At 38.2% G+C, this 18,495-nt stretch overlaps 1 protein-coding gene and 1 long non-coding RNA gene across 2 annotated transcripts in view; one reads left to right on the forward strand and one right to left on the reverse strand.

Moving 5' to 3' along the window:
* Nucleotides 1-18,495, reverse strand: part of ENPEP (glutamyl aminopeptidase) — a 74,584-nt gene that overhangs the window by 33,739 nt on the left and 22,350 nt on the right. The window contains exons 4-10 of the mRNA XM_008516585.2: nt 15,652-15,772; nt 13,169-13,323; nt 12,623-12,736; nt 9,825-9,959; nt 7,949-8,014; nt 2,918-2,983; nt 2,644-2,795 (exon numbers count right to left, since the gene is read on the reverse strand). Of these exons, the coding sequence (XP_008514807.1) occupies nt 2,644-2,795; nt 2,918-2,983; nt 7,949-8,014; nt 9,825-9,959; nt 12,623-12,736; nt 13,169-13,323; nt 15,652-15,772 (809 nt within the window). The remainder of the gene's footprint in view (nt 1-2,643; nt 2,796-2,917; nt 2,984-7,948; nt 8,015-9,824; nt 9,960-12,622; nt 12,737-13,168; nt 13,324-15,651; nt 15,773-18,495) is intronic.
* Nucleotides 9,757-15,088, forward strand: LOC139081850 (uncharacterized). The gene is made up of 2 exons (XR_011537294.1): nt 9,757-9,928; nt 14,807-15,088. It is a non-coding gene; the product is annotated as an uncharacterized lncRNA (long non-coding RNA).

The raw sequence follows: 18,495 nt of genomic DNA on the forward strand, positions 1-18,495 counted from the left end.
GGAAGGTTTTTAAAAAATTAGATATATAAATCTACATCTTTAGGTGTTTGTATTTTGAAATTATAAATCGAATTTAATAAAATTTAAAGTAGTGATGTTTGGAAGTTTCTTATAAATGACGTAAATGCAAGAGCATTTGATTGATATTAGTTTGTAATTGCTGTTTAAATGTGCAGGAGAATTTCATTTGTGCAATTTTTAAATAAAAACATCCTTAATCAAGAAACCAGAAAAACTGCTGTTGAAAACCCGCAGTCTCCCTCTGCACCCTTCCCACAGGCCAGCACCTCCTTCAGAAGCTAGCTCCGCACACCACTGAATTAGCATCCGGACACTTCCTTCCACCTCTTCTCTTGCTTCCACCTCCTTTCTTCTGTCAGCTACTTTTTCTCTTAAGACTGTATTTACAATCTACTCTGCCACTATAACAAAATTTTAACATATGTTATCCATTGGTTGATTATAAAAGTTAAAAGCCAATAAATAACATTTATGAAATTACACTATATATATATTGTTGGCCACAAAGTGTATTGAAATTATATTTCCTTCTGTATGGTCTGATGTCATGGCCCCTCAGTCACTTATATAAAAATTTCCCCTAATGTAAGGCTCCAATGGACTCCTATGTCTTAGACTCTGTCAATGACTTAAAATCATTTTACCTGCTTTACGGTTTTGGATTACGATTTTTATATACAGCCTTTGATTTTGGCTTTTCTCATTTTCTTTTCTATAGTTGACCAACTGATGGGGCTTCACCAAACCCTCAAGTTGTTCCATCCTCCAGTCACACTATCTACTAGAGAGAGCATGGCTTGTTCCGGGGGATCACGCACCTTAGCCCCCTCGCTCCCTCTTACTCATGGTCTGGGAGCCTACGGGATCACAGGTGGCTTGCTTTTCCTTTCATGGCTTTCCTAGCTTGGACGCACTGTTTCCTGAATCCCACGTCTTCCTCTTTTTTTGATTTGTTCCTATTTTTTCTCTCTCTCCCTCCTCCACCCCCCATGGAGTGCAGCCTCTGTAACTTTCTAAGAAGTGCTGTGTGGAAAGCATTTTCTGGGGTTTCATGTCTGAAAATGTTTTTACTCTGCTTTCCAACGTGGTTTAACCTGGGTATAGAATTGGAGTTGAAAATATGTTTTGCTTCAACATTGTAGATGATCGCTCCATTTTCTTCTTGGGGTCAAGGTTGCTGTGGAGCAGTCTAATGCCATGCTAACTCATGCAGCCTCGTTTTGTGAAATTTCCTGAGGATGTCGCTGGGTATGTGTTTGGTTTTTGTTTTTTCCTCTTTGTACTGTGTACTCACTGGAGCCTTTTGATCAGAATCCTTGTGTCCTTTATTATTTCTCTGACATAATTTGTCCCTCAAGTTTCTCTGTTTTCTCTATTAGTTGGGTGCTAGACGTTCCATATTTGTCTTCTGTTTCATATTTGCCAGTTCCATGTGTGTTTGCTCTATGTTTTTATAGAATTCCCCAAATTTATTTCTAGTTGGTTTATTAATTTTTTTGACAACTAAAAATTTAATCTTCCAGAGCTCTTTTGTATTGTCAGTTTATCCTTTCAAAGACATTCTGCTCTTAATCAGTATAGTAGCTTCTTGATCTGCGAATATATTTCATAAATTTATATTCTGTTTCCTCAATTACGTTTCTGATAGAGACAGGTTTTTTGGTTTGTCCATGTGGGATTTTACCTTTTATGCTTTTTTTCACGTGTCTCCTGACCCTTGATTATCCATTCGTATTTAAGAAAGAAGGACTAAACTGATTATTCTTGGTGGCTTGTACGTAATCCCTCTACTGTTGAGAAGGGAGGTATGTTTTTGATAGAATCTTCTCCGCTGACTGGGAAGTCGGACTGGGAGCTCTGTGCTCGCACAGGGGGAGGTGGCAGCTCTAGCCCATCCATCCCACAAATGCCAGAATGAGGAACTACTTTACTCTGGGCATCTCAACCAAGTGAAAATTCTTAGCTCGCTGCCATTTTTTTAGTCAATTTCTTTAGGGAAAAAAAAGCCCTCTGGACTTTTGTCTTGGGCCGTTGCTAGACTTCTGAGAGCCCTGTGTAGAGGAAGGCTTGGGAGTAGCTGAAGGGAAAGTCAAGGGGGCGGGGTCTGGCTGGCACAGTTGTCCTGAGTCTAGACTTCAAATTAATTGCCCTATTTTCCGCCTCGCTTCTCACTCGTGCCTCCACTCTGCATGCCGACCCTGAGACCGGCGCCTAGCTAGGGGTACGGAAGGGCAGCTCTGCTGCAAGTCCCCTTTTATCTGGCTGCATCTTCCTCAGTTTGTTCATTTTCTGTCAATATTTCTCCTTCTGCTTCTCTTCTTCTAGAATTCTATGTTGCATATAGCCCCACCTCTTTATTTTCTTTACTCGTATGAGTTTCTTTCTTTTCGTACTTCTCTTCCTTTATGCAGTGATAAGAGTAGCACTGGGATGCATGAGCTTAGTCCTCCGTTTTGAACCTGGAGACCACAGAGCTCCCTGGGAACGCCTTTGTTTCCCCAAAGATACTATGCTTTTATACCATCACCCATCACTCACATGCTGATGAGCAGGACCTGAGTAAATGACTAGTATTTCCATCAAATTTCTGCTTTTCTCCTGAAATGCATTATAGATCCTTACCCAAGCACAGAATGTGGCTGGGAAGAATTGGCTGTTGGGTCCAACAGAAAGCGTTTCTGTGAGAGGTTTGTTCTGTCATTCACATTGAGCACCGGATAGCCCATCTGTCTCGTCCAGGTGTCCATTACTTCTTCAACGGGCAGATTGCTTGCCTAAAAACCATGGCGATTAATTAACTAACAAGTAAGGGGAAATAAAATGGTAGTATAATCTGATAAAGAAAAGTCATGTATTAATCAGACAAAGAAGTAACTGAGGATATGCTCTTCCTTACCTCTTCAAGTGCTTCCCAAAAATCTGAAGTTTTTGCATTCTTAAATTGATATTTTTCCAAGTAAATCTGTATGTGAAAGAAAACAAGTATTTCAGAAGGTGATGTTTGCTTTTCTCATACTTCCGCAACACAAGCTAAGCCCCTAGACATGCTTCATTCTAATGTATAATACAGCGAGTGCACCTAGAACAAAAATCAATGACACACTGTATGCAAGACATTTTGCAACCTATAAAAACACTGTACAAATAATAGTTTATTTGTAAAGCATAAGGAATATTTTTTTCCTATTAATGAGATAGCTCTCTTTTTTAGTCTAATGGCATTGTGACCAAGGGAGGAAGAGTTTAATTTTTACAGGACAAGCAATAAGTTACTTAAAGGTAAGCAAGCGTTCAGCAGTCAGTCAACAGTCCGTGGTATTTCTGATCCACTGCGAAGAGAGATCCACGGTTCTGTGATCTTCACTTAGCGGTACTGACTCCTTCGCGACTGGCTGCATCCCCTCCCTTCATTGATGTGGTGTTTTCTCACCTCAGACATTGGAGGAGCCCACCACAAACGAGTGACTGAGGTGATATGCAAAGATAAAACAGGTGAGCTTGGCTCTCAGCCGGCTCAGCAAACCTGTTCTGTAAAAAGCCACGGAGCGAAGATTTGTGGGCTAGTCAGTCTCTGTGACACTGCTCAGCTCCACCTCTATAGCACAAAGAGCCTCAGACATGATGTAAATGAAGGAGCATGGCTGTCTGCCAATAAAACGTTATTTATGCACACTGATAGTTGAATTCCAGATCACTTTCACATGCTGTGAAATATCCTTCTTTGCTCTTTTCAGGCATTTCAGAATGTAGAAGTGATCTTGTTGGCAGACCTTACAGAAATGGATAGTGAACTGGGTTGCCCACAGCCAGGCAGGAGTTCACAGACCTCTGTTCTAAAGAAACGCTTATACAACCTTTTGAATAATGATGATGATGATGATGATGGATAAATTGAGGAAATTATTCACTTTAAAGATTCACTCTTCAAATATTTTGAAAATGCAAATCTTTAGCAATTTTGTTCACAAAATCTCTATACATACAAGTTTTCAGATATAATGTGATATATCATCAGAAAAAATTCCAAGTCTTCTCTGAATTTCATAATTAGCTGCCACTTGTGGTTCTCCAGGGCACCTTCCAAAGTTCCTGCTGTATCACTCCTCTGTTACTCTCTGGAATTGGCCAGTTCAAAATGTGAAAGTCCTCGATAGAAATGGAACCCTCTGGGGCCAGCCCGGTGGCGTAGTGGTTAAGATTGAGTGCTCTGTTTTGGTGGCCTGGGGTTTGTGGGTTTGGAACCCCGGGTGCAGACCTGCACACTGCTCCTCAAGTCGTGCTATGGCAGCATCCCACATACAAAATAGAGGAAGATTGGTAAGAGATGTTAGCTCAGGGCCAATCTTCCCCACCAAAAAAAAAAAAAGAAAGAAAGAAAGAAAGAAAGGAAAGAAGAAAAGAAATAGAAGCTTTTTAAGTGTTCTTTCAGCCTTCAGAGAAAATAACCAGTGGTTGACTTTGCACATATCATTTTCACTCCAAGTTGCTATAATTTTCAGTAGGTACTGTACCTAAGTCACATTATCTTCTAAATTACTCTTCAGGCACAGAGAGAGAAAACTATATACTAGCAGGACTTCTCCAAGAGGCCTAGAAGAGAGTTGAGGCCAGTCTGGAAAGCTGCCTTGGTCTTTGTTCTGATTGGTTCACTGCTCAGCACTGCCACTGGAAGGCAGGCACAGGAAGGGAGAGAAAATGAAAGGCACATACTCTACAGCGATTTTAGGTATTTGTTCCAGAGTTTTGCACAGACAATTTGTTCTATATTAATAAAATACCTGGATACTCAGAATAATAATAATTATAACTATGGGTACCTGTTAATGACAATCTCTAGTGATAGTATCTTCTTAAAATGAACTTAGAAGAGTTTCTCTGTATATTCACAATGTCTTGAGCTTAGAAACGTGCAATCTTGGAGCTGGAAGGGACCTTAAATATTATTTTATACAAATCCCACATTTTGGGGGTGAACGAAACTGGTGCCTAGAGAAGTGAAGAGATTTGCCTGAAATTACCGTGAAGAGAATTCCGAATCCTGGACCAGTTTGTGTGGTTTTCGTCACTGTAGTTATTATTGTTACTGTTTTCTAAATTGCAGTTTCTTGCTTCTCCTGAACTAGAGGATGTTTGGACATTTATATAAACAGCATATTAAAAGGTACTAATTTCATTTTATCTACATTAGTGCCGCTGAATATTCAATATTAAGAAATTTCCTCTTCATCTTGAATAAGCATGAGGAGGTCGTGGCAGTCCAAATGTCCCGCTGACCTCAGTCCCTCAATTGCAGGCCCTCACTAGAGGTGTGGCTCAGCACCAAAGGAAGGGACAGTGGTTTCTATCACCAGCATCCCAGGACAGGGCATGTTCCAGCTGGGCCATTCCTGTCTGATCAGAGATCCTACTGACACTAGAAGGAAAAGAAGGGACGGATATATTTCTTAGTTCCTATTTTATGAGCATATATTATTATCGCTTGTGCTTTTTTATGTACAAGCACAGCCTTAAAGATTCTCCAGTTGATGGCTTTGCTCTTATTTTCCCTCACTCTGCACGTCATCTGCTGTCTGAGTTTGGGTTTAGGGGATGGTGATGGGTGTGAGAAAGAACAGACAGCTGGTCATGCCCAGATTTAGCGCCACATCAGCTTAACTAATAAAGAGTCACTTTCGGCAGAAAGTTAGTATTTGCAAAGGAAAGACCTTAAACTCCAAAGTCACAGACTGTGGCATTTAGAGGCAGCAGTCACAGCATGAATGATAACTTGAGGGGGGATACTGTTCGATGTTTGAACTATCTGAAGGGATGTTCCAATTGGTTGGAGAGCTTATTGAGTGTGGCCTCTATTGATCATATACTATTTTCAGATATTAGCTCGTGTTTGAAGATCGAAGGAAATGAGCAAGTGTTTCAGTGTTTCTTGGTAAATTCATTCCATAGCATTATAACTACAGGGAAAGTTACTATCTGTTCATTCTAGTTCAGTCAGTAGCACCACCGTAGTCACAGATACAGTGGAGGAAGACAGGTTTAACTAGGGAAGTATCAGTTTTAGTCAGGACTGAGTTTTTTATTAATTACAGCAAAGACACTGGATTAAAGAAAATTCAAGACTATTACTGAATTATTAGAATAGCTGTTCACTTTTAAGGACTCTTTTAGTACCTCTCTAAAAAAGGTAATATGAAAAGTCATTTAATTTGAAGTCAGCTTTGAAGGCTCCAAGAATGTGTTACTTACCAATTACAATTTAATCTGGAATGAAAACTATGCAAATGGATTTTTAAGTTAATGTTTGAGAAGGAATTGTCTTTGTTTCTATATTTTATATTATTTATTATAGATATTCATTCACTCATTCAAGGAGCACTTTTTGGGTCACCCAACACTTGGGAATGCATTCTGCTAGGCACTGGAGTGTCTGCAAAGGTACGGATGACAGTGTTCCTTACTAAAGGCGCTTACAGTGAGAGAAGACACGATGACGTGTGAGTTTGAGCTGCTGGAGAAGTTACGTGACGTCCTAACGTACACGTAAGAACAGGCACACAGCTTCTCCCTTTCCTCCTAATGTCCACACGGAATGTTATTAATGAACAAAAGGAGTAAAATATACTAACGTACTCCCTAAATATTTCCTAAATCCTGGTCTTATATCTCACAGAACAGTCACCTAGGAGTTTTAGTGTTGGGTCGAAGAGAACCGTTAGTAGAGCCACACAGAAGCCTTGGTGGCAGTGAGAGCGGTAGGAATGGGGCAGACGCTGTCCTGGGGATCGCTGTACGGGTCCCTCTGGGAAGCTTAGCGGGGGTGCTTCTTTGACCTGTTTGCTACCTTGTGGGCTAGACGCCCACAGCACTGCGCAGGCTGCCTACCTGTGAGGTCACAGTAAGGAGGATGCAGACGGAAGGGAAGGGGAGGAAGACAATTCCGGCTCCATCTCCAGGCTGCAGTGGGGCCAACCTGCAGGCAGCACCATTTTGGGGACACCGTGTAGCCACTCTGATGATATAAAACCCTGAGAGAATTGGCTTAGGTCTGCCAGAAGAACAAAAACGACACTGCGACATCCACCGGGATAACAAGCTTAAGTGGGATGTGTGAAATGCTTTAGAAAGTTTATTGTGATTTCTGTTTCTGAAAGGAAGCAGCCTCTCTTTATTCATTAACTCCGTCATCATAAGAATGTTTATATGAACCATTTTCAGATCCAGTAATAAGGAAAAAGTCCTTTTACAGATGGTAAAGAAAGACCTTTATTGATGGATTTAAGTTTTTGTATCATGTTGCTATGGACAGAATTGTGTTCCCCAGAAATTCATACACTGAAGCCCTAATGCCCAATGTGATGGTATTTGGAGATGAGGCCTTGCAGGTCTTTAGGTTTAGATGAGGTCATGAGGGTGGGACCCTCAGGATGGGATCAGTGTCCTTATAGGAAGAGGGACCAGAGATCTCCTTCTCTCTCTGCCATGTGAGGACTCAGTGAGAAAGCAGCCATCTGCAAGCCAGGAAGGGAGCCCTCAGCAAAAGCTGGGTCTGCTGGCACCTTGGTCTTGGTCTTGACTTCTCAGCCTTCAGAACTACCGGAAAATAGATTTCTATTGTTTTAGTCACCTAGTGTACGGTATTTTGCTATGGCAGCCTGAGCTGACTACTACACATGTAAAGAGTATCAAAAATAACTAAGTAATCTGTTTAAACTTCTCCATGAAACTTCTGCTAAATGGTAATTACTGATAAAATGTAGGCACTTAACTAGGTGTGAAATCGCCCTTCTATGTTTTACTATGTTATCCATCCCTGAGTAAGTAAAGGAAAAGTAAAAAGAGAATTGTCGTTAATTAATCACATATCTTAACACTCATCAGCCATGCATCAGCGTAGTTTACTTTTAATATCATCAAAAGCAATAAATGGTACCTGACATCCTCTTTGGAATTTCTCTGGTGTTATCCAGTCTTCAAGCATTCTCAGAATGGAAGCTCCCTATGATGGAAAAGAGTCACAGATTAAACGAATAAGCAAATATCACTGATAGCTATTGTGACGGGCATTTCGTGACCATATTTGTGAGATTTCTTCAAGATAATTCTACCAAATCACATGGTTATAGCTCTATGGTTTTAGGATAAAAATACCACTTGGCACACCCCCATGTATCTATGATTCTAAAGCAACTAAAAGGTAAAGAGACATTGATAAAATGGTCATCGTTTCAGTGATGAGGTTTGCATAATTATTGCACTTCACCAAATGAACCAGCAGATGGGGTTTTCCTAAGGAAAGAGAAACAAAGTTTCAGAAAAATCATGTTCTTTGATGAATAAGGAAAGTAGTTTCAGGATAAAATTCTGGCTACTTATTAAACATATAAACTTTTGGAAAAAATGATTATATTTCACAGAGGGGAGTAGATAGTTGAGGAATTATCTAGTCAGATAGTTTAACATAAATAGATGTATCATTTAGGCATACAAGCCTTCTCTTCAAAAGTGGTTTTATTTCATTTGGTTTTCTTTAGTCTGAAGAATCTGATGAATACCTCTGCTCTCTACTTTCTTTTCACATATTTTAACATTAGTACTAAAATGCCCTATTTATAAAATTTTAAATCAATTTTCAAGTAACTGACCAAAAAACCATTTAAGTTAGTAGTTGTTACTATAATTTATTAAGTATTATAAATTATTTTTGTACCTGGTAGAAGGCTAAACTCTTAGAAAGATTTATTTATTTCTGACCTAGTATCTTAAACCATGAAGTATGTAGGACTCAGGAAGAAACTGATTCAATAAATAAAAACTTCTCATGTGAATTATTAGAATATACCATCAGTGGATTAGAAATTTTTATTTTAACAGACAGATCAAAAGGAATCATTGACAATGTGAAAGAAAATGAATTTAAAAAGCCTGAAAAAATGCCATAGGACTAATATAAGAGGGGAAGATAAAAAATACACTGCTGTAAATTTCAAACTCTGTGTCTAGGAGGCTTTTTTTACTTAAGCCAGTTTGATCTAGTATTTACTTTAGTAACTATAATAGTGTCTTAAGCACAACTTTAGCTATCACCCAGGAAAACAAAATGTGTGTATTAGTTTGCAGCGGCTTTAGAGCAACTTAACATAGTGGTTAAGCCAGGAGAGGCCGAGGTGGAAAACGACTAAATTATTTGCAGGCAGGTGTGGAATACGTGTAGAGCAGAAGCTACAGGAGATGTTGTGGGAGAAAATGGGTAACAAAACTTTGGGTCACTATAGATTTTCAGCAACATTTCATAAAATTATAATGGATTAAAATGCCCCTTTTACAACACGCTACCAAAGTCATCTTATTTAAAATGGATAAAAGTAATTCCTTCAAACTGAGTCGGATTTAAATGCTTATTGGAAGCACTAAAGGATTCTACTAGAAAAGGTGTCCACATATATGGCATTTCTCACTGGTCACATGGGCAGAAAAAGAAGATTTAGTGTTTTTTAAAAAAATCAAATAAAAATTTAAAATTTGATGCTTAAAGTGTAAACATTCAATTATCAGAATGAGAGCTGTTATAAACAGAAGAGGAAAGAGAAATTTTTAAAAATCTGTTTCACTATTCCGTGACAATGACCAGCATTGATCAATATCACGGAAGAGCACAAACTACTGAATATTCAACACTCGGAACAAGTTCTACACTGTTTCCCAAAGCCCATTATCATAGTCTGACCATTCTTACCATTTGTAGGCATTTACTCAAAGAAAAGCCACTAAACAGCAAGACATTCAAAACAATGTCATATTTTCCCCACCTTGCTATAGGAGATTCCATCAAAAACAGATGTTATTTCAGCAGGAGTTGCCACAGTGACAACAATTGGGTGTGAAGACATCAAAGAATCATCCTCTTGAACAGGTAAGACATCTTCAAGTAGGATCTGGTCAAGCTGAAATGGCAGAATGAGCCAAAGAAATACAGCACTTCCTTTAAACTGGTTCATATTTCAAAATATCATTTATATAATACAAATTGGCAGAAAATAAATGACAAACTATTTAAAACAAGCACTAGGTGTTCAAATTAGTCATATTTTGCACTGATGGGTCTATACTGATTCCATTCCCTTCTCCTATTTATAAATAACGCCTTTGACTTCGCCCCCATGTGACAGGCCAAGAAGACACAAGCATCTGTGAATTCTGTCTATTACTTCTGTGTGACTTTTGACATGCGCTGTCTTTCCAAGCCCTGTTTCCATATCCATGCAATGGGAACGATGCTATCACCTCACTGATTTATTCTAAGAATTAGTGAGGAAGTGTGTTGATTTGCCGAAAATTGATGTGCAGATTTTTTTTCCATCAACTAATCATTGGAATTTGGATGATTCATAATTGATTGAAGATGACATTAGCTTTCGCTTTGGTTCTAATCATCGTCTTCTCATTCCAGTCCTGGCTTTTCTCAGCAAAATAGAGCAGCTGAGAAGTCTAGCTCCATGGTCAGACTTCCTTGGTTTAAAGCTCAGTTTTTCCACTTTCTAAATATGTAAATTTAAGCAAGTTCCCTCACCCATTAAATAGGGGTAATGATGGCGTCTACATTTCAGAATCGTGCAGAGGATTCAATGGGATAATGCCTGGCAAGCATTTGGCCTCATAGCTGGGACAGAAGGAAAACTAACACATCAGCTGCTATTATGATTTTGACTCTTAATCAATTAGATTCCGAAGTTTAACTCTGTTATAAAAATATCAAAAGCTCTCTTGATCTTACTTAATGAAAAATCTTTCCAAAAAAGGAGCATGCTATGTTAGTTTGTATTTTCCAATTTTGTGATTTCCATTTATAAGAGGCAAGGTACTATTGTCAAGTGATGACTGCCAATCAAGGGAATTTTGACTTGGATTTTCATTGTTGCACTCCTAAAATGTTCAGGCAAGTAGAAGGAATCTTGTTCTCGGCATCAGGAGATCTGACTCTAGTCTTGGTTGTGCTACAAATTGTCTGTGTGAGAGTGGAAAGTTATATTCCTTTCCTGGGCAGCAGATTTTCACCTGTAAAATGGGCTCCACCATTGGGGTACTCATCAAGCTCTCACAATGTATCTTTATTTATGTGTCCCCTTCACCTAGCAGACCTTAAATCAGGAACTCCTTAAGGGCAGGAAATGTGTTTTATTCAATTTTGGGTCCTCTATGGTGTTCACTGAATGAAGAATGAATGAGTTGGATCATGTGATTAAATGTCATTTAAGAACTGCCTACTTACTAAATTCTTCTGAAATTTAATTGATGTTTTTGAAACTGAAATTGGAATATTAAAATGTTAAATATATATTATATATACAATATAATATTGTAATTTTTTATAATATCTGAATATAAGAAGGGCATCAGATTACTTTATAGAAAATAAAGAACAAAATAATTTTTCATTTATATAGTTTAATTTCAATAAATTATGAAATCAGACATTTTCAACATAGATGCGTGGTTCTCAACTAGAGGAAACTTTGTTCCCATGGGAACATCTGGAAATTTGTGGGGACAATTTTTATTTGACAACTGGCACAGGAGGGTTACTGGCATCTAGTAGATATAGACCAGGGATGCTGCTAAATATCCTACAATACACAGGACAACCCTCCACAGCAAAGAATTATCTGACCCAAAATGTCAATAGTTCCATGGTTGAAAAACCCTGATGTAGATTAAGATTTTTAAAGAAGCAACTGTTGCAAATTAACTGGTTCACTTTGTAAAGTGGGTTGTGGAAACTGCAAGGGCTTCAAGCGTTCAACATTGTCTTTTTATTCTGTCCAGTAGAGGGCAGTAGTCTACACAGTACAGAACCTCCTGTCCTCTACTTTCACACATCTACACGCTTACACTTTCATAGACACAAACAGAGAAGAATACTTACACTATCTAAGTATAAATAAAAACACATCTAGCTTTTTGGAAAAGCATATCTGTAGAGTTCACAGAAGCCTCTGTTCCAGGCCCCTCAGGGACACACAAGACTGTAATAGTAATTACATGTACGTGTTGGGAGCTTCTAAGCTTACAAGATACAGAACAATGTTCTTTCATAGAGGGGAGAACTGACTCAAAGAGGAGATGTAACTTGCTCACAGTCACCTTCCCTGTAATGCAGCTAGGAAATGATGCATCCATGATTTGAACTTGAGTCTCACTACTGAGTTTGCACTCTTACCTCTTTACCCAACTATCTCAGCAACTTAGGTAAGGTAAGTCGTGTACAAAATTAATCTTAGACATTTTTCAAAAGGCTAGCACTCCAGATACTTTCTTGGACGCAGAGTTGGCATTGTCTAAGCTAGAAATTTTTTTCCTGCCTTGACACGTGTTCTTGAGTGACTCTACCAAGGATATCCTCAGATCGTAGGGGTCAGTTGCCCTCTAGGGCCTGGGCTCTTAGCAAGTACAGTTCAGTGGAGCCAGCTCGCTCCACCCCACTCTCACCACGGAAGTGCCAATTCACCAGTGCTCTTGGCCCCACACTTGGGCCATTGTCCTGGCCCAAAGGCTTCCATCTGCTTTGCGTGAGGAAAACAGATCTGGAGCCTAGGCATCCAGGGCTCACCATCTGCCACTCTCCTTCTGCGTGGTTCACTCCCAGGAACTCAAAGAAGGATGCAAACCCCTCATTGAGCCACAGGTCTTCCCACCAGTCCATGGTCACAATATTTCCAAACCACTGAAATTACAAGCAATAAAGAGAGCGTTAAATTCTCATGCCTTTGGTAGAGAGGCCTAGAAAATTTCAATAGTAATTTGTTCTCGTAAATTTTGTCACTTGACACAGAAGTGGCAGGCATTGTACTTAGCATTTGTTTCCTGCTCTATTTCTCCTGGTTTTTAAAAGGTCTTAAATTCTCCTCAGTCTATTGCCTTTACTTAGGTATTCCTGAGAACATTTAAAGTTGTAGGAAGGCCTCTTGCGTATTTACTAAAGGCAAAACGAGGTGTCTTAAAAGTTCCTTTATGGTAAAATGTTAGCACTAAGAAAAACTTTCAGGCAGGATTTTCTGAGTGGGCTATTTATTTTCTAAGTTATAATTAATTTCAATTATTCCTGTGGTCTTAAGCCACTTCTCAAAACAAGCTAATCGGTGCTAAGATGCCATACCTGATGCACAAGTTCATGGCTAACCACACTGGCCACCCTCTGTTGGTTTGACGAGGCTGATTCCTCAGGGTCATAAAGCAGGTTCGTTTCCCTGTAAGTGATGAGCCCCCAGTTCTCCATGGCGCCAGTGCCAAAATCTGGAATAGCTATTTGATCTACGGAAAAGAGAGCATCCAGTGAGAAATACATTCTTTCCACTTGTTCACAACATTTCTTACCAAATTAAGTTCTTTGGATGAATGCTTTTTAAAAAGGCTAAAAATAATTTCTTGGAGTGAAAAACAATCACGTATTTGTGCAAACTTTTCAGTCTTAATGTGCTCAAAATTTCCATGGAACCTTTCCTGTTGGCTTCAGATATCAATGTGTCTTTTATTTTTCTAAAGAAGGAAACTCATGGCAATGCTCTTTTCAAGTCTGCTATAATTTTATGTCTTTTGTTCCTCTCTGTACTTCATTTTTATTAGCTCTTTTTTTCTTCATGATTTTCACTTAAGTAACACACAGCATCTGTTTTGGGGGATAAGCTGTCAGGAATAAGAGAGTGAAGTTTTCAAATAAGGACTTAGAAATACAGAGCTTCTAAGTGCACAGAAATATATTTTTATCCAAGGATACAGAATATTAGAGAAGATAAAATTCTACTTTTTCTCTAATTCTGTACAATTTGAAGTCAACCTGATTCCCTACTAATGGAATAGCTTACCATTCACTTGTATGTATTTAATTAGTTGGACCAACACGGAATTGATTATATTCTCTCTAAATTCCCTTCCAGTCTAAAATCTTGGATTCTATCAAGACTTTGGATTCCTTATATTTGCTGGGGCCAATAAACTTAGACATACTACCCGATAGGAAGAGGCAGTATCGATCAGTTCTATCTCAAATCCCCAAACAGAAAATGTTCGACTTGATTAGTGGACAGAATACAGCTCTTCAGTTAATGAACTATAATAAGAATGTAATTTCTTTATTATTACATATAATTTAAATGAGGCATGTAAATGAAAATAAGATTTTCGTTTAACACATAAGAAAAAGTCCTTTCTTTCTGGTTAAAATGAAGATTCTTAACGTTTTTTATAAAAGAATGACAATGGATATATCTTAAATGGAGGTCATGGTTATGGCATCATGACCTTTTTGTGTTATCTTCATTCTTAGGTTTCGTTATTTTGTCACAAGAACACCATTTAAAGGATAGAGAAGTATTCCCCTCAAGGGCCAATATTTTCCATGATGTTATAAGTGTAATTTGCACCTATCTTTGAAATAAAGGAATTTTTTGTAAACTCACTTCTTTGGTGAGTATTGACATCATAATTAACTACCTCCAGTGCATTTAATTTTGCGAGGTATAATAAGTGCAGAAGTCATTTCTAAGGAAAGTCTGTGATAGAATCAATTCTGAAAGGGTTGAAAATGCATATAGAAGTATGAAGAAGAAGTAGGAGGACAGAGGGAGGAAGAAAGAGAGGGAGAGACGGGGGAGATAAGTTTGTGAGATTTTTGCTTCCCAGGTTATCTTGGGCGATAAAAGTGAGATAAAGAGAAAAAAGACTTTTAAATTAATGTGCTTAACATTTTATTAAATATTATTCTGATTTTGATGAAAAGTTCTTTCTCTTTCTCCAGCTGTTAACCAATCAATAAATGGAACCACTTCCATTGAAGAGAAATGAGGCATCTACAAACTTGCTCAGAGTCACATTCCCATGTAGAGAATTTGGTTTTCCAGTTGCTTCGCATTGATTCTTTCTCAAAGTAAGGGCAGAAACAGAAATGGAGAAGTCAGTTGTTGGTTGGTTTGTTTTCTTGTCGCCTTAATTTCATCCCTACAGACACCCATATGGGTGTTACCCTTAAAGTCTTTGCTACTACTACTCAAGCTTACTAATAAAGCATTTCTGCTACTGATAGAAGTGTCACACCATTCTGATTATAACCTTATTTTATTTTAAAAGTAAAACATGCCCCCAATATTAAAAAAATTATTTATGGAAGGAGCACCAGTGTCTCATTTTAACTTCTGGAGAATCTAGAATTAATGTTGTACAAGAATGGGAAGATGGAAGCACATGGGACTCTGACAGCATCATTTATCCCTATTATTTCCCAACTCATTGATGATAGGGAGACAATGTAAGCTATCGGGGTGGGTATTGGGAAATCAACTGATCTCAGTTGCTATTTCTGGCTCCCTCATTATCAACATCTGCAGTTGTGTGCACATACTTTAATCTTTATTTGGAAATGAAAGACTATACATCAATCAGGTTAAGAACAGAGTGTAGACATTATTCTTGGAGGATCCAGACTGGATCTTTCAGCATCTACTAAGTATTGGACACGTATTGTCAGCATATAACAAAAAGACTTAGGGGTGACTATCAACTAAGGATGATAAAATGGAGGAAGTGAGTTAACTTAGGTGAAAACAAAGGCAATGTGAAAAATAAGAAATAAAAAATGACTCTTACCTAATTTAGGAAGAGAATAATTCATACCAAAGTATTCTTCAAAATAATCAAACACAGTTTTAGTTATGTTTGCAGCATATTCAGCTGTGTGCTTTTGCTCTGGCTGGACATATATAGTGAGCTATTAAACAAAACACAAACATTCAGTGAAAATTATTCTTTTTTTGATAAAACACAAAAACTATGAAATATGACATAATGGAAAGAAGGCGCGCTTCAGAGCCACGTAAGTCTAATCTGAATTTCCACTCTTTGTGGTCTTGGACAAATCACCTCACATCTCTGAGACTCATGTGTAAAGGAAAATAATACTGCATAACTCACTGAGTGATTTCAATGACTAGAAATAATGTAAGACACAATGGTTGGCATAGTGTCCAATGTATTTTTTAAATGTTATTACTTTTTTCTATTTGGAATATAGATTGTCTTTTTAATATCTATGTATCTATCTATGTATCTACCTACCTACTCATCTATCTATCCATCTATCTATCTATCTGTCATCTATCTATATCTATCTCTGTGCAATCTGTCTTTGAGGAAATGAATCATGTGATTTTTCTCATCTCAAGAGCCCTTAGATTCATGCTCTCCACTTGTGCTATCCAAGTTACCCTTCTGATATTTTAACTGTTCTGCTCCCAGAGTCTAAAATAAAATGATTCAAATTTTCCTTAGAGGGAGGCATCTTGATAAGCTACATCAATTCTTTAAGTCTCTAGGAAATTATTTTGTGCCCCTGTGACATAATTTATAAATCAAGCCAAGTAGAGACTTCCCCTTCCCCAATTCTAAGCACACACGACGAGAAGGACCAACATAATGTCGACGGAGAAGAACAATGCTGGAGTGACACTGCCTGACTTCCTGACTCACTACAAAGCTACGGTAATCAAGACAGTGTGGTATTAGCAAAAGAACAAGCAAATAGATCAACACAGCACAATAGAGAGCCCAGAAATAGACCCACATAAATATAGCCAACTGATCTTTGACAAAAGAGCAAAGACAATACAATGGAGCAAAGATAGTCTCTTCAACAAATGGTGCTAGAACTGGACATCCATATGCAAAAATATGAATCGAGACACAGACCTTACATCCTTCACAAAAAATTAACTCAAAATGGATCACAGGCCTAAATGTAAAACTCGAAACTGTAAAACTCCTAGAAGATAACACAGAAGAAAACCTAGGTGACCTTGGATAGGAGGGTGACTTCTTAGATAAAACACCAAAGGCATAATCCGTGAAAGAAACAGTTGGTAAGCTGGACTTCATTAAAAACTTCTGCTTTGTGAAAGGCAATGTCAAGAGCATGAGAAGACAAGCCACAGACTGGGAGAAAATATTTGCAAAATACACATCTGATAAAGGACTGTTACGCAAAATATACAAAGAAATCTTAAAACTCCACAAGAAGAAAACAAACAACCAAATTAAAAAATGGGCCAAAGACCTTAACAGACAGCTCACCAAAGAAGATGTACAGATGGCAAATAAGTATATGAGAAAATGCTCCACATCATATGTCATCAAGGAGATGCAAATTAAAACAACGAGATACCACTACACACCTTCTAGAATGCCAAAATTCAAAACACTGACAACACCAAATACTGGTGAGGATGTGGAGTGATGGGAGCTCTCACACTGCTGGTGGAAATGAAAAACGGTACAGCCACCATGGAAGACAGTTTGGCAGTTTCTTACAAAAGAAACATATTCTTACCATACCATCCACAATCATGCTCTGTGGTATTTACCCAAAGGAGTTTAAAACATGTCCATACAAATACCTGCACAGAGATGTTTATAGCAGCTTACTCATAATTGCCAAAACTTGGAAGCAAACCAAGATATCCTCCAGTAGATGAAGGAATAAATAAATGATGATACATCCAGACCTTGGAGTCTTATTCAGTGCTAAAAAGGAATGAGCTATCAAGCCATGAAAAGACACGGAAGAACCGAAAATGCATGTCACTAAGTGAAAGAAGCCAATCTGAAAAGGCTAGATACTGTGTGATTCCAACAACTATATGACATTCTGGAAGAGGATAAACTATGGAGACAGTAAAAATTTCAGTGGCTGCCAAGAATGGGGTTGGGAGGGAAGAGATGAAAAGGCAGAGCTTAGAGGATTTTTTTAGGGCAGTGAAAATACTCTGTATATTATGACGATGGGTAAATATCATTGTACATTTCTCCAAACCCATAAAATATACAACACCAAGTGTGAACCCGGAGGTGACTATGGACATGGGGTATTGTGATATGTCAATGTAGTTTCATCCTTGGTAAAAAACATACTATTTGGGAGATAATGAGCGAGGCTGTGTGTGGGGGAGACGAGAGGGTATATGAGAAATCTTTGTACCTTCCCCTCAACCTAGTTGTAAACCTAAAACTGTTCTGAAAAAGGAGTCTTTAAAAAAAAAAAAGATTGTGAGGAATTCAAATGAAGTATACTTGCCCAATATAAGACCTGATTCAAAACCCTCAAGTAAAGCAAAAGATAGTCGTCTGGTAAGTTCAAGCTCATCTACCTAACCGGAACCAGTGACTCATCATTAAAATAAAGGAAAAAAGGAAGAGAAATTATGCCTACTTTCCTCCTTTATTATTCCAAAGGCATTGCTAGTTTTGGTATTCATTTAAGCACCCACCCTGGGCCATCTTTTCTTAGAAGTGAGGAACAATAGAAAGATCCAATAATTTAAAGGATGGGTTCTGAAAGACCATCCCTTGAAGGACCAGTGCTCGCTCGCTGTTCTCAAAGCCACTGCTAAATGACGTTCTTGCTTCATTTGCATAAGTGAAATTGTGTTCATCTTCATC

The sequence above is a fragment of the Equus przewalskii genome, chromosome 2, assembly GCF_037783145.1.
Source record: "Equus przewalskii isolate Varuska chromosome 2, EquPr2, whole genome shotgun sequence".
Classification (NCBI taxonomy): Eukaryota; Metazoa; Chordata; class Mammalia; order Perissodactyla; family Equidae; genus Equus; species Equus przewalskii.